Source organism: Rhododendron vialii, chromosome 13a (genome assembly GCF_030253575.1).
Source record: "Rhododendron vialii isolate Sample 1 chromosome 13a, ASM3025357v1".
Lineage (NCBI taxonomy): Eukaryota > Viridiplantae > Streptophyta > Magnoliopsida > Ericales > Ericaceae > Rhododendron > Rhododendron vialii.
Window position 1 is genome coordinate 3,700,741 of NC_080569.1, and position 15,964 is coordinate 3,716,704.

The following is a 15,964-nucleotide window of genomic DNA, read 5'->3' on the forward strand; positions in this document are numbered from 1 at the left end:
CAATAATGATCGGAATGTTTCACTTTTTAGATCTTTTTGAGAACATTGGCCACATCAAGAATCACATTGATCAGATACTATTGAAATCACGTGTTACACACCCTTTTTTTTTTGGCAAGACTAATACATTTTAAAACTATATTTATCCGATTAACGTAAATTTTGATGTGGAAATTTTTTTAGTGAGCTCTAAAAAATAAAAGGTTCCAATTATTATTATGGCCCGGAAATAACTCACAAACTATCGAAAACTAGATCAAACTAGACAATGATAACACTAGATGGGAGTTGCTCAAAAAAATTGATGACATCTATCCAATATTTTTTGGAAATATAAAAAAAAAAATCGGATATTTCCATAATTCAGGCATATGTCATACTTATAATTTATAATAAAAGTTTGATGAAAACTAACGAATGCAATTTTTTTAAAATTAAAACAAAAAAATGTCAGAAAGTTATGGTGTTAATCTTGAATCTCATATGGCGCTTGCACTATTTATTCTTGCAAAAGATTACTAACAACGCTGCTACATGTATAGAAAATGATGTATAGCAGTCACATACAGATCGTTTTTGCGTCCGTCTCGGGTCCCGCAAAGATAATCGGAACCATTCATTTTGTTCAAAATACTTCATTTAGGGAAGGACGTTTACGAATCATCTAACTTTGCTTCAAAAGCGATCTGTGCGTGGCTGCTGTACATCATTTTCTATATACATGTGTCTTTATTGTATTACTACTAGTCAAGATGATACACATGAATTATGTGACTTGGATCACCCTGTGGAGCCTGTTTCAGAAACAAAAAAAAGTTTCTTATTTTTTAAAATGACAATTTTTAGTTTAAAAATTATGAATTTATTAAAATCTAAAAATATATAATATAAATCTTATTTGAAAAATCTCGATGAAATCTTAATGATGCAAAAAAAAAATTAAAAAATTATTTTTCATTTATATTATTTTTAAATTTAAAAATATGAAATAAACTACGTATTTTTTTTAAAAATGTATGGAACGAGTACAAAGGAGGCCACGATTCGTCAAGCCAGGGTGCAATTAAAAAGCGACAAGGAGGGTGCGATGAGATGAGTTTAAGCGAGAGGGGCTCCGATTCCGGGGAATGCTGAAGAACCCACACCGTGGTCGTATCTCCCACCTGCGATGGTTTCCTTATCCACCTGGGTCCGATACATAGCCCACAAATTCGACTATTCCGTCTCTCTCAGCTGGAAGGTCACTCTCTCTCCTCCCCCCACCCCCCTTCTCTCTCTTCAATCCCCGATTTATTACCATGGTTTGCTGCTTTTGTTGGTCAAATCGTAAACTTCTTGCAAAATCGTCGTATAGATTTCGCCAATGGGACGTGTCGTGTTCGTATGTCTCCCTACATCGTGATAATAAATTACTAGTAGTTGCTAGGTATCCTTGAGTTTGTGCGAATTTTAGATTTTCTGCGTGTCAGCATTGGTTATTTTGTGCTGATTAAAAAAAAAGAAAGAAGAGGCATTGGGAATTTTGTCACGTTTATTTAAGAGCCTTCTTGATTGCGTGGTTTATGGATTGGTTGATATGGATGAAAACACAAATACGTTTAACTCTTTTGTACCGAAGGAAAAAGAAGACAAAGAAAGGATCACGCGAGTACAGAGCTCTTGTTTTTTTTATCAAAGTTGCATTTTTTTTTAGGATTAACAACAAAAAAAAGTGTATCGGATGAAATGTAGGGGGAGGGGCATCATCAGAATCGGTGTTGCTTACATTATAAACACACCCTATGGTTATTAATTGCTGGGTAACGGCAACCAAGTTGCTGGGTAATGGCTACCAAGTTGCCGGGTAACACTGGGTAACGGCTAAAAAGTTGTTGGGTAACGATGGGTAACGGCTAAAAAGTATTGGCATCAGTCCTATTACTATCTTGTGCGGGGGGAAATTATTCAATACTCCAGAGGTATACTCTCTCCTATCACCCTATCACATGTTATGAGAGAGGAGAGAGTATACTCCCAGAGTACTGAATAACTACCCCTTGTGCGGGGTATGAATGTTTGCACTGTACGTGTCCTGAGATTTCGCGACCAAGATCCTCTTGCAACCTTTTCATTCAACATGAGTGCGCACAAGCAAGACAACCTTGGTGCTTCGGGCCAATCCAGCCGGAAAGGCTACAGATGCCTAAGTAAGTAGATGAAGTACAAACTCAAGTGAAGTGTGGGTGATTTTGGTTACCTCTGTATTCATATTGATCTCTCTTGTCCAAGGCACTCAGAGCATGTGAAATGCAACTGCCTGGCACATGTGCTGGCATCACCCAAGGAGGGGACCATTAGAATGTCACCCTTTTCTTGCTTGTGTCTGAACGTCCTTTTCCCTTCTACATAGATCTCGTTCTAGAGTATGTGATAGTCTAGCCAGTGTGACGATGCCAGGTGCCCGTTAACAACAGCGTAACCACTAGTGGAGCTCGGAAGCCGTCCTGGGTCTTTAGTCGGACAAATACTCAATCTACTCTCTATTATGCTTTTGATTCCTTTTGAATCAAAAGCATTACAGTTTTGTTTGATGCTGCTCTAATTATGCATCTGCCGAGTGCCGAGGATGTTAGACTGTATTCTACTTGATTGGATACTTCGGATGTTTTACTGCCTTGAATGATTTGCTGTCAGTATTCAAGGGTAACAGCATGTGTTGTTGTTGCCATCTTGGACTGCGTAAAGTGTAAATGCGCAATCATTCTGGACATAGCCTAATTCCCTAAGAGTGGATTCAGTTGCTTTTGCTTGAATCTCATGGGAAATAATGTGAAACGTCTTCTTTCAGATTCAGCTCAAAAAATAATGGCTCTAAAATTATTTCATGCATTTTGCCCTCTTTTTTCCTGCTTCATCTTTGTAGACTTTTTGTTTCTTTTCTTCTACGCACGTTTATTGTTAAGCCTTAAGGGTGTTGCATTGCAAAATTAATTACATAGGAGCTTATACTTGGAAATCTTGAATTTGATGCAGAGCTATAAACGAGGCCAAATCGCTGAGACCGAAGTAGGTGATGCAATATGGAAAACTTTGTTTCAGGGAAAGTTGACATACTTGCATTGGAACAAAGGAGAGGAAATGGCACCTAACATAGCAGGGCAGGGGGGAACTCTTCTTGTTCGGAAAATACCAGCAGCAGATCCAAAGTAATTTTACTTAATAACTTAGGCTTAGCTAGATAGACATTTTCTATGCCTTCTTTTTTTTTTTTTTCCCTCCCTCCATGAAGCACACTTCTTCAGCTCTAATGCACTTTCATTCTCCTCTGATCATTGATGGTTAAGTACAGTACCGATCAGAGGCATTGAGAATCTGAGATAAAGTTGATACCTTTTTTCTTCTCACTTGTCATTTTGTGCATCTGCAATATTAAGCAGAAGGGCAACCGAGGAAGGAAATTAGCTATTTCAAATGATTAAGTTTCTAATGATTGTAGAATCTCAAACTTGGTCCGGTGGTTTATGAAACATATATTTCCCTTGCACAATTCTCTCCATAAAAAAATTGGGTAACTGCATATTTGCTACGTCTCCCTATAAGCTGGACTGCTGGAGTCTTGCACATTGGGTTGGCCATAATATATTCGGTATCCTTCTTAAATCATGGATAATTTCAGCCAATTAACCAAAGTGTTGAGCAGGACATTTTGTCAGCATACGCTATAGAATCGTTAGCCTACATATGTTAAGGTGTGACTTGGGGTTTCCCTAATAATCTGCTGATATAATTGCTTCACCTGTATGAATCATTGTAGTTAGTGTTTGGATATAACACTGTTGCAATTTCACATGACAAAGTTTACTCTCTGCTTGGACACCACAGGTTTCGTGGTTGAGGTTTCTCCACCTATCTCTTTTGGCTGCTTAATAATTTTCAAATACAATTCTCATACGGGCACTCCACGGCAATGCAGTGGTCTATTAAATTGAATCGGTTGACTTAGGTGTTTCATGCTACTTAAGAATGTTCTAATGACTTCTGATTGCCTTGCTATCAAATTGGGTTGTGTTGATTCTGTCTAAGTGGTCTTTTCTTTTTTTTTTTTTTTTATCAAATACGATTCTCATAGGGGCACTCCACAGCAATGCAGTGGTCTATTAAATTGAATGGTTGACTTAGGGGTTTCAAGCTACTTAAGAATGTTCTTATGACTTCTGATTGCCTTGCTATCAATGGGTTGTGTTGCTTCTGTCAAAGTGGTCTTTTTTGTTTGCATGTGGTTTTGTTAATACGTGGTTTATGGTTATCCTTTAACCTTTCTTTTTTTTTGAAAGAAATTATTAACTATAATGGGCGGCATACAAGTGCCCATAAGCCTCCCACTCATGATGATAGCGAGGTTTAATCTGGGGATTAGTGTATGACTACAGTGAATTTTCTGTTAAGCTAAATGTTTCGTTAGTGGTGGTGGTTTTTCTGTCTGTTTGTTTTTACTTATATGGCTCCCTGACTGCATATACGGGTTTGAGTGACAGGCATGTTTTTGTTGGAGATGTCGTCGTCTTCAAGGACCCTGAAAAATCTGATAATTATCTAGTCAGAAGATTGGCTGCTATTGAGGGGTATGAAATGGTATCTACTGATGAAAAAGATGAGCCATTCGTTCTTGAAACGGATCAGTGTTGGGTGTTGTCTGACAATGAAACTCTAAAGGCCAAGGTGTGTTGTTTTTAATTGTTTTTGTGTTACAGCTTGCCCACATGGATTGTGTCCCATGGTGATTTTAACATTATTGAATAAAATAAGAATGGGTACTTTTCTTGTTACTTCAGCTAGACGAGCCTAGATCAAATTTGTTATGAGTCGCTGGACTTTTTGCCCATGTCATTAGTGTACATGTAAAGTACATTGGTTAACCTATTTTGCTCGTTTCTTCACGCTTGATTGCTTTGGAGGCGCAAAATACTGGCTAACTCCTATCCCGTCCAAAGCAATGCCTTAATCTGTTTCTTTAGAAAGTGGAAGGAAACGAGTTTTTTGTTTCTATTTAAGATGCCGAAAGGCGTGAGTAGAGCATGACCATTGCATGGAATCTGATTGATTCTTATGCTAATGGGGTTGATCTAGCATCCAGTAGATTAGATTGCTGACCATCGAAATGACAACCATCAACTGAGCCTACTTTATCTAAGGCTTCAGTTTCCGAACAATAGACTTTTCTCATGTCGATAATCTATATCTTTGAAGCGTGCTTAATGGCAATACAATTATTATGCACTAGTAATGAGTTGCAGAAGTGTAGTGCTGATTCTCTGAATGGGTGGTAGCTCTGACCATAGTTTCATTGTGTTTGCCTTTTTCTTGTTTCATTTTTTTAATTGCAGTAGGCCAATGTCATTTGTATCTGCATGATAATGAAATTTCTTTTGCCGATCAAAAAAAATAAAATTTGCAGGAGGCCAATGACAGCAGATCATTTGGTCCTGTACCCATGACAGACATAGTTGGTAGAGTCATATATAGCCTGAGAACAGCTGTTGATCATGGTCGTGTGCAGAACAGGTAGCTGATCTTATCACTTCAAATGAGCTTTATACTTGATGTTAGATGGTGACGGTAAATCTGGTGTTTCCTTACCAGTCATTTCAGCATGAGGAAGGATTCCCCTGTATTGGAAGTTGAACTGGATGTTGATGAGATGGCTAAAGATCACAAAGCATAGATGGTGTTTACAAATAAAAAGGCTTCTGAGTCAATTGTTCTGTAAGTACTATTGGCCCATTTTCTCGTCAGATCTCCTGTGTCTCAAGTGCTAAGGAGAAAAAGAAGAACAAGAAGAGAGTTTGGAGTCCTTTCATTGTCATCTGTTGTGCAATGGCCTGGCATATTGATCATTTCCATTTACTGGTTATGGTGGTCTAGTTGCCGGATCTTTATTGCTTCCCCCGACCCTTTTCTCTTTCTCTTTTTCAGACTGAAGAATATTTCCCGGCGTTGTACTGAATTTTGAGTTCCATCTTTGATGTGATATTCTAGAAAGAAAAACTACCATTTGAGTGTCAATTACTGACATTATGGTTGCTTATGTTCGAACTTGACCTAAGCTATTTTGCCACTCTCTGCTATGCTTGATGGGGTTTCAGCAAACATAGTATTCTAGAGTGCCTAAACACTTTTCCGTTTTTGAATTTACCTTTTTAGTATTGCTTTGGTGTCTCACCTGGGCAAGTCATCTGGTTGATACCACCTTAGCTTAACTAGGTGTTTACTTTCTGGCGACATACCTATATCACCTGCTGATAACAGTAACATTTGTGATGGAAGCTGAAACTGCTGAAATCTATACTTGATTGTGGAGGTAGCAATGACTTTATGCTTTATGTTATACTGTGATGGAACTGAGTATCCCCTGGGAATATTTGCCGTTAATTTGCACCTGTAATTTGCACCTGTAGCAGAATGGGCAGCATTCAAGTAGAAACTATCTAGTTCAGCTAGATAGCAACACAAAACTAAGTTCTGGTTCACAATGGCCGCGGTGATGGAAGTTCTGTCTTCGGCAGACAGATATCATGAACTGGCCAAATGCTCTCTCACCCCTTTCTTCGTGTTACTCTCATTTTCCTGCTGCTGCCATTAAAACTGCATAAATAGATTCTGAAAGGTAACTGCCAAGAAGGGCCGTTTCAACTAGCCATTTCCACTGCGTAGTATTGACACACGAGCTTATACATTACCTACTGTCGACACTCGTTATTCTCATGGAGCTTGTCGTCAAGTACTCAATTGTGCTTGCTGCTTGAAAAAAAAATGATGGGCAAAATTTTGCTGAAAAAAAAGAACCGAAGGAGTGATCTAGGTCAGTTGGGGAATTCATAGTTGGGCAGTGAAAACCCTTAGGAGTATTTCAGTCATGAATATAAAAATCACAAAGAATTGACATTATATTAGATATACAGGAGTAACCTGTTAGTTTAGTCCTAAAGGTGATCAACTTTAACGTGCTCCTTGGGCTTTTTTTCGTGTCGGTTTAGGTTGCCTTTGGACAAACTTTTTTCACTGACTTTTTGATCCGTTTGAGTAAGCCAAAAGACCAAATGTTTGAGATACTCTTATGGATGTCATACCCACCAGGCCACCATGTCTCTAACATAAAGACAATAAATTCAACATAACAACAATGAATTTAGTCCAAATAACTTGTCTTCTAGTCAAAGATAACTTTTAGTATAAAATAGTCAAAACGATCCTAAAAAGTTAGCCCAAATACCTGTTTGTTTTGGTTTTTGAAGGAGATTTTCGAGAGTAATGAATGAAGAAAAATAGATAAAGAAAATTGGGGAAATGACGGCCAATGACGTGTTTTGATAATTAATACCCGCTAAGAACATTTTCAGCATTAACAATTGTTCTTAGCATGTCCTTGACGGGTATTAATTATCAAAACACGTCTTAGGCCGTCATTTTTCCAATGCGATCAAGAGATTCATCATAATGGGTCGGCCCAACCCCAAAAGAGATAGCCCCGTTTGGACAACCCTCGGTTTTATCACTTCATTCACTTGTGTCTTCGAGCTACCAAAATTATACCCAGAAATTGCATCAGTTGAGCTACTGTGAACGATACCACTGCGAAAAATGAAAAACCGCCATTGAGATTCGTTTGCCCAACTCCAAATCAATGTCTCCAGCTATCCATTTCGTCACCCAAAACTTCCCAGGTGCGCATTCTAGGGTTTCTTTTTCTGGCTCTGACTTTAATCCTCGTTCGATTATCTTCAAGATTTTGTGTATTCTTGTTCTTCTACGACCTCACGCTCTCGTTTGTATCTCAGTTATTATCTTTGTTTAATATCTACTCTGAGATTGATGGGTTTTAAGTATATGGCAGAATTTCAACAGTGGTCGCCACATGTTTGATAAAATGACTGTCTGTGAACTTTCCAAAAAAAGAAATGACTGTATGTGTCTCTCCTGTTGGATTAGGAATTATGGCCACTGAAAACCCTATGGGGTACGTTGAAGCTTTGTGGTTTGCTGAAGGGTGCCCAAAACAAACCTTCGATATGGGCCCTCCGTTACATTCTCGCGATACAAAATCGATATACGAATGAAGGAACACTTGCAACTAGCCAAAAAGATAAAAACTAAAAAAGTCGCTTATAAACTCAAAAGGGAAACCTTCCAACTAAAAGTACTTCCAAATTCTAAATACATGAAGGACCTTTGGACGGAGTATGTAGAAATGGTGATGTGTTGTTTCCTTGTCTTATGTGGAGTTAATATTTCTTAGTTTCTTAGCACATCGCTGCCAACATATCTCCAATAATCATTGAGTTAAACGTTTCTTATGTGGAGTTAACAGTTCGTGTCAACTACTTCGCATATCAGATGCTCACCCTTTTAGAAGGACACAAGATTCTGTTACAACTGTCCAAAGTGGCTTTTACTTTCTGTACTGAGTGTAGGACGTTAACATATTTATAAGCCTAATGTAAGCTCTTATTCTGGAAATTGAAAACAGAGACAAATACCGAAAACTAGGCAGAAACAGAACCAGGTACATAATACTTATGCAAAATCTAAAATTAGAAAGGCACACTACAGTCTATGCGCATGGCAAACAAACAGTGTATCTCTTACAAGCATAGAATTCTGGCTCTCAGTTTTAGGAGAAAGATGGTTTCTTCCATCTGGTCATTCCAACTCTTCCATTAGAAAAACTTTGGCTGTCAAATTCATAGCTGAATCGAATGATAGGTTGGGTACATATTTTACATATTACCGGCAACTTGTGTCGGATGTAAGTTATGTAACTATGCGATCGAGTGTCGGATCCATACACACGTTGACCCAACATCTTATTTTATTTCTTAACATTCTTGTTTTCTTTTCAGAGACTATAGGGCAGGCCATGCATAACATGGGTGTTTTCTCCATACTTGTATTCTTAACGCGACTTATTAAACACTTTCTGTGTGGATGTCCAACAAGCAATTTCAGACACATACGCTACCTTACCTTAGTGTGATAGTTTGTAGTTTTGGAGGAGTCCTTGTAAGTTGTAACGTGCTTGTCTTATTCAAATGCTTGCAAATGACGTAGTACAAGTAGTCTATTGCTTGGCCTTAATTAATGGGGTAAAGAGGGATTATTGGTTTCTAGGGCATCATACATGGAGCTGAGAGAAATTTTCTCCTAATGTACGCATTTGGAAAGACTGTTACGCCCCAGAATTCTGAAGGCCTTTTTTTTTTTTTTTTTAATTGTTGTTGTTGGATTTGTTACTTGAGAAAGAGAGTGGATCTCTCTGTTTCTATGTCTGTATATATGTGTGTGTGTGTGTTTGGGGTGGGGTGGGGGTAGGGGTAGGTTTACACAAGGAATTCTGTTGGGCTGTTTCATTATATTAAGGTTTACTGTGTGGCATTTGGCTTAGGTCAACCTAGGCGAGTAGTCTTTTTAATGAGAAATGATGGAAAAGTATCCTTGCACAGCTAGCTATATGATAGAACTGACTCATTTTGGTGAAAGTATATTATCCTGACGTTCAGGGTGTGATCCAAACTAAAAAAACTACATGTTAGTTTAAATGGATGCATGGCGGCACCTTAGTGTGGTGTGTGGAATCTTCTTTAGGTATGCCAAGTAGTATGCGAAGATGCATGTAGCCTTTGAGTCTGCAGTCTTGCTTTGGCCTTTTGTTCTTTTGTTTTCTGTTTTTTTGTTTTGTTTTGTTTTAATGAAGTTTCCATCATATGATGATGTGTTAATATAAAGCTTAACACATCTGATTCCCCCAGCTCTCTAACTTTTGACTTTCCCATTTGAACTATCCTATTGTCTGGTTTTGTTGTTTTTCTTCTTCTTCTTTGAACCCTGATTTGTTAATTAGCAATAAACGTATAATGTTCACAGCCTGAAACAATAATATTGTCAATGTATGGATCATTACCCCCGTGCAGGTTATGGATTAACAGATGGAAGATTTCTTCCCTGCTCAGGAGTTTCTGGAGGAAACGCCAGTTCGTCTCCTTGCTCCTCTCGTGGGCCCTACAAAACCCTTACACATTTGAAAACTGCACCCGTAAAATGCATTTCCAGCAGGATGTCTATTGTATGTAACTTCTCCAGGGAAAACAAGCGTGGCTTCTCCCGAAACAGGAACAATAGGAAAGATGACGAGAATGGCTTTGAAAGCCTGGATGAATCCGATGATATATTGTCCTCAAAAAATGGGACAATATCCTCTGCCTCCAATCCTCCAAGATACCAACCGACCTCAACTCCGGAGCCCAAACAAAATGAGATTCTTGAACTTTTCAAAAAGATCCAGATTCAAGTTCGAGAAAGAGACGCTGCTAAGGGAGACAAGAAGAAGAAGACTGAGTTGAAGCAGCCACATGGTAAGGACGATGAACCTGTGGAAAATATCCTTAAAATTTTAAGGGAAAATAGGAGTAAAACTGGGAAGACAGGTAGGAGCAGTAGTGGTAGCAACAGGGGCATCATCTTGGAGGAACCTGAATCTAACCATGCATTGGAGAAAGAGAAAAGCACTCTGGACTCCATCTTGGACCAGTCTGAACAGAATGGCGCATTTGAGAGGAAGGAAAGTTCGACCTCATCGAACTCGAGGAATAATTTAAAGGACAAAGCGCAGGGACATGGGCGCGAATCCCCTACTTTTCGCAGACCAGTATCAAAATTCCAACGTAGATCTCCAGTACCTCAAGTGAAAGACCAGCCCATTCCTTCTGATTCTGTCATTGATACGTGGGTAAATGGTAAAAGTGAGATGCTTCATCCAGATCCAGAAACCAATGATTCCGGAATTGAGATGGAGCCTGAACCTGGTTTTTCTGAGGGAATTGTGTTTGATGGGATGTTAGAGGAAGAAGATTCTGAGATTCTTGAAGGGTACAGTGATGAAGAGGTGGAAGAAGACAAACCAATGATAGATGAGGACTTAAGTGGAATGAAATTACCAGAACTGAGAGCCCTTGCGAAGTCTCGTGGCGTAAAGGGGATTTCAAAGCTCAAGAAGCGTGAGCTCGTGGAATTGCTGAGTGCAGGGGGCTCCACTTGATAGTGCAGTGCATGAAAAAGCCCCATATATTCAATGATTTCACATCTTGAGTAAGGCTAGACGGGCATCGTTTTCTCACGAGACTTTATGTTTCTACTTTCGTCCAGTTTAGTTGGAATTGAGAAGTTTTTGTTGATGCTTCTGGAGGTGTTTTTTTAGTGGTGGATTGTGCAAGTTATTTAGCGATCTTCTCGTTCTTGTTCCTTTGATAGTGGTGTACTTGTTGACTGTGATTTGATAAACTCGTGCCCTAGTTCAATACAATTTTTCCATCTTTGCTTGCTTTGTGATTGTACACTTCAATCCTTCTTAATCTGAAGTTCCTAATCCGAAAGCTCTTAACGAAGTGTGACATCCGGAGGAAGAGCAGAAGCAGCAGCAGCCTCAGTTCATGACTTGAGTTGAAGATGCATCTAAATCTGTGTTGAAGTGGCTCTGAATCTGATGTAAAATGAAGTTGCTTTGACAAGAATGTGGTGATTAATAGTAGGAATCTTACGATCAGCCAAGATGGTGGCTTGGTTCTTAGTGTTGGTTGTTATGGCAAATTGGGGACCCGGTTGGGAACTTGGGAATGACAAGCTTCTACTGCTCAAATTTTTTTCCCAAACTCGCTATACGGTCCTACAGAGTACAGACCGACTTTTGAAGACCAATCTTAAAGGTCACTACTCACTAGCATGGTCTCAATTAAAGTCGGGGCAATCTGCTTACTTTTTTAGTGCTTATTTCATATCTCATTGATGTAGAATGAGGGGATAAAGGGTGCTAGGGCAATCTACTGCTTAATTATTTAGGACTTATCATCCCTTAGTGATGTAGAATGAGGGGATAAAGCATGTTATGGGCATGGTTGATGCCAGGATTGTATCCCGCATCCATGGTACAAGGGAATATGTGACCCTGCACGTTCTTTAGGATTATCTAGTCTTATGTATGTCGAGTTATCCCGCATCCACGGTACAAGGGAATATGTGACCCTACACGTTCTTTAGGATTATCTAGTCTTATGTATGTCGAGTGGGACTAAAGAGACAACTGAACTAGAGCGGAGATCATTTCCCACTCAATAACCCGGGTTAGGGATTATTCAATCATACTTGAGAGGGTCGTATTAGATAATCTGGACCTTTGGAATTATTTTCCTCTTCATCCAATGGTCAAGAGCTTCACTCCTTATCCCACCCAAACAAACCTAGTACAACTAATCCCCATAAGTGAGTGGTGGAATTGCGCCGCAAAGATTAGTTGAGGTGTGCATAAGCTAGCCCGGACACCAAATGTATCAAAAAAAGTTATTGCCCTCTCTATGTATCCTCTTATGTCCCTCTACAAGGTTTCGAAGCCCGTACCGTACCAGCAGGTACGTATCGGTATTGACCAAATCCAGTGTGCTATACCTCTAGTTTCGTTCCGACTCAAATAGCCACTAACCCAACAAACAAACAGACTCCTAATTCAACTCCTATAAAAACCAATTACTGTGTGTGCCGGGCACGCTCCTCTCCATTAGAACACCCGTCAATGACCGAAATAGTAATAGTTTGACAAACATTCCACAATAAAAGATTTCCCAAAAGATTTTTCTCTTTATTTTTCTGTACGGTAATACCCACTACCCTGGACTTTTGTGATAATTTCTCTACAAACTAGGAAGAGCCTGAAAGCCCAACCAGCCTAAGAGGATGAGTCTATAACAAGGGTTTGTTTAAGTTAAATTATCGGACATTTTTAAAACTTGGGACACGATTTTCGGGGTTTCTCAAGGAAGAGTGGTAGCAATTGATAAACGTCTTATACTCTTTGCACAGGGTGAGGGTTCAAACTCCATGCACCAACTCCATCTCTTTTCCCTTAAATTAGTGGTAAAATACGATTTGTCTTGTCCAAAAAAAAAGTGAAATTTAGGCACGTTTTTCGGCGTTTCGCCAACTCTGCCCCCTCCTCGGTCTTCGATAAGGGGTATATTCGACCATCTAAATCATGAATGTAATCGTATATAATGCATTGGATTTGTAATGCTCCCAATTGGATGGAGGGAGGCATGCTGGCCTGTCTTCATGACAAAAAGCAACCGATATTTGGGATTGCGCTTTGAGATTTTGGGGGCAACAAAGATGAATCTAACTCATTTTCTATTGGATTTCCCTATTAACTTTGCTCATGAATCATGAATCTAACTCATTTTCTCTCTTGTAAGAAAACAGAGTGTATGTAATGTTTCGGAGTTGAGTGTTATACTAATAGTAGAAATTTTCTCCTATTTTCTTTATTATAGATGCACGTCAAATTATTCAATGCTCTCGAAGCACGGTCACGTGGTGCTCCGGGACATTCTAAGTTCTAACGCCACATTCTCACAGAGTCCACGACTTATTAGATGGAGCCGGCATAAATGCATATTGTTAGAAGGATGCGGAGCGCCACATGACTGTGAAACTATTGAATAATTACTCTTAAATATGCACATGCATCCTCATGAAAGTACTCACACTTGGAGGCACAAGGAGAGAGACCCAAAATCATGGGTAGGGAAGAGACGATTCCTTAAAGTAGAATATGGTTTTGTTACTATATAGTATCGATAGTTGCCATTGTCTTTTTAAGGAATGGAGAATTGATTCCTTAAATGGAGGAAACTCTGTCCTCTTGTTTTAAATTTGGCATACTTTTCATTTGGGTAAGAGCTTAAAATAACATGTTTGGAGTTATAAAATGTTTCTTCACTCCAAACCATGCATTGAACTAGTACTTGTATGGATAAGGTTAACCATATATTGCAAAGCCTACTTCAAGTTCCAATGCTAGCTGCAAAAGCTAGCAAACACTATCTATATTTATACTGCTGAAAGCCTACTTCGACCTGGGTACTCTTTCTTTTTTTTAATGACCCGAAGCCAGCTTGAGCACGCTTCGACAAATTTGAGGATCAATTTTATCTGTACCCTAGCTAGTAGGTTTCTCGCTTATAGTCAAGACAAAGTGACAGAATGAATAGGCCAGCCCCATAAAATTTTATAGCACTTGCTACTTGGAAAGTTTCGAATCTGATCATGACTTAAAGGAATATATTAATCTCTAAGTCCTAAACGTTAACCACCGAGCCAACTCTTTGGTGCGATGTATTTGGTAACCAATTTATAATGCTTGAGTAGAGTCCCCTTATGAAAAGTGAAAAATTAAATTATTCAGAATTTCTGGAATATTCCACCAAAGAGTGCATGGAATACGCGTCAATGCGTGATGGGAGAGTTGCCGGAGCATCATGGATTAATCCTAGCTACTGAACGGTGGATTAGTCTTTAGGATTAATTGAGATATGTGTAAACTAGTCCGAAAACCTTAATTATAAAAAATAATAATAATAATTACTAGTCACGGAAAATTAGTCATTGCTATATAATTATATAGAGGAAAAGTTCTGTCCGGATCAACTGGACAAGGGGGCTGTCCGGACAGCCCCCGTGGCGGCCCTCTTCGCATTTTTTTGGAAAATTCAAACCGTGCATTTTGTAGGGCCCGCAAAATAATGTATCTACGCAAAAAATCAGCTTGTCCGGACATCGGTAGGTACGTCAAAAGTTGAGTTTATACATGAAAAAATGACGACCGTGATCTGTCAACTATTTTTAAAGTTAAACTGTGAACAGTCATCCATTTTTTCGTGTAAAAACTCAACTTTTGACATACCTATCGATGTCCGAACAAGTTGATTTTTTGTGTAGATACATTATTTTGCGGACTCTACAAAATGCACGGTTCGGATTTTCCAAAAAAAACTCGTGAAGGGGGCCCACATGGGGGCTGTCCGGACAGCCCCCTTGTCCGGTTGATCCTGACAGAACTTATTCTCAATTAATGTATCTACACGGAAAAGTTATCGATGTCCGGACAACCCCCTTGTCCGGTTGATCCAGACATTGATAGGTATGTCAAAACTTGAGTTTATACACGAAAAAACAGACGACCGTGAAGTAATGAGTGGTGCTCACGGTCAACAAAAGATCAAAACACAAGCAATAAACAAGAATCCAATAAAAAAGTTTTTTTTTAGTTGGAAACTAAGGTCAATTGCCAAAGGAATGAAATAATCAATTGTTCAGTACCCTAATGTTTTTTTGACTTGATAATTAACAATTGCAATAATAACATTATTAGAAGAGACAATATATAGATTTTGAGTTTAAACGTCAATAATTAACCACTACATATTTCATATTTATATAAACTACCCACATTTCGCTCGCAGTCGCTCGTGCCTCGTAGAGCATATAGCTGACCAAATGCACGAGCCCTACTCGACGAGACAGAAAGTATCAACATTAAGAAACTTCTTGGGTTAGCGCGTCGGCCTATAATCGGACAATTCGTGGGTGCTTGAGGAGACAACTGGGGCTTTGTATTCAGCATATTAGGGCTTGTTTGGCTATCTTTATAGACATTTTCCCTTTTGTAGGTGTTTGTGTTAGAATTTTTGATTCATGAAAGGAATATTGGGCTAGCTGTTGGCCGTTGTTTTGTGGGCTAGATTAATAGTATTTCGGCTCCGTTTGTACAGCTTTAAGTAGTTGTACCTCATGAAGGTAGTGTACTGTTTGGTTTCAAGTTTCAAAAATTTCTAAGTTTTTTTTTTTTCAATTTAGAAAGAGCTAAAAAATGACGGGCGGGCTTGGCGGCTGGCGCAATGGTAAAGTTGTTCCATTGTGACCTGAAAGTCATGGGTTTGAGTCGCGGAAGCAGCCTCTCTGCTTGCAGGGACAAAGCTGCGTATATCAGCCATTCCCCAGACCCTGCAATAACGGGAGTCTCGTGCACTGAGTTTGCCCTTTTTTTTAGAAAGAGCTAAAAAACAAGTTAAAAGCTACATATAGAAGTATTACATGCTACTACTAAAGC

General features: G+C 39.0%; 2 protein-coding genes across 2 annotated transcripts; both read left to right on the forward strand.

Annotated features, from left to right (window-relative positions):
• Nucleotides 1-1,037: 1,037 nt before the first annotated feature.
• On the forward strand, nt 1,038-6,042 carry LOC131313070 (mitochondrial ATP-independent inner membrane protease subunit 2-like). The gene is made up of 5 exons (XM_058341143.1): nt 1,038-1,240; nt 3,013-3,185; nt 4,515-4,698; nt 5,435-5,541; nt 5,620-6,042. Exons 1-5 carry the CDS (start codon nt 1,169-1,171, stop codon nt 5,699-5,701), a joined length of 618 nt encoding a protein of 205 aa, XP_058197126.1. The 5' UTR covers nt 1,038-1,168; the 3' UTR covers nt 5,702-6,042.
• A 956-nt stretch (nt 6,043-6,998) lies between these two features.
• On the forward strand, nt 6,999-11,353 carry LOC131313069 (rho-N domain-containing protein 1, chloroplastic-like). Its single transcript, XM_058341142.1, has 2 exons — nt 6,999-7,700; nt 9,945-11,353. Exons 1-2 carry the CDS (start codon nt 7,661-7,663, stop codon nt 11,066-11,068), a joined length of 1,164 nt encoding a protein of 387 aa, XP_058197125.1. The 5' UTR covers nt 6,999-7,660; the 3' UTR covers nt 11,069-11,353.
• Nucleotides 11,354-15,964: the final 4,611 nt, after the last annotated feature.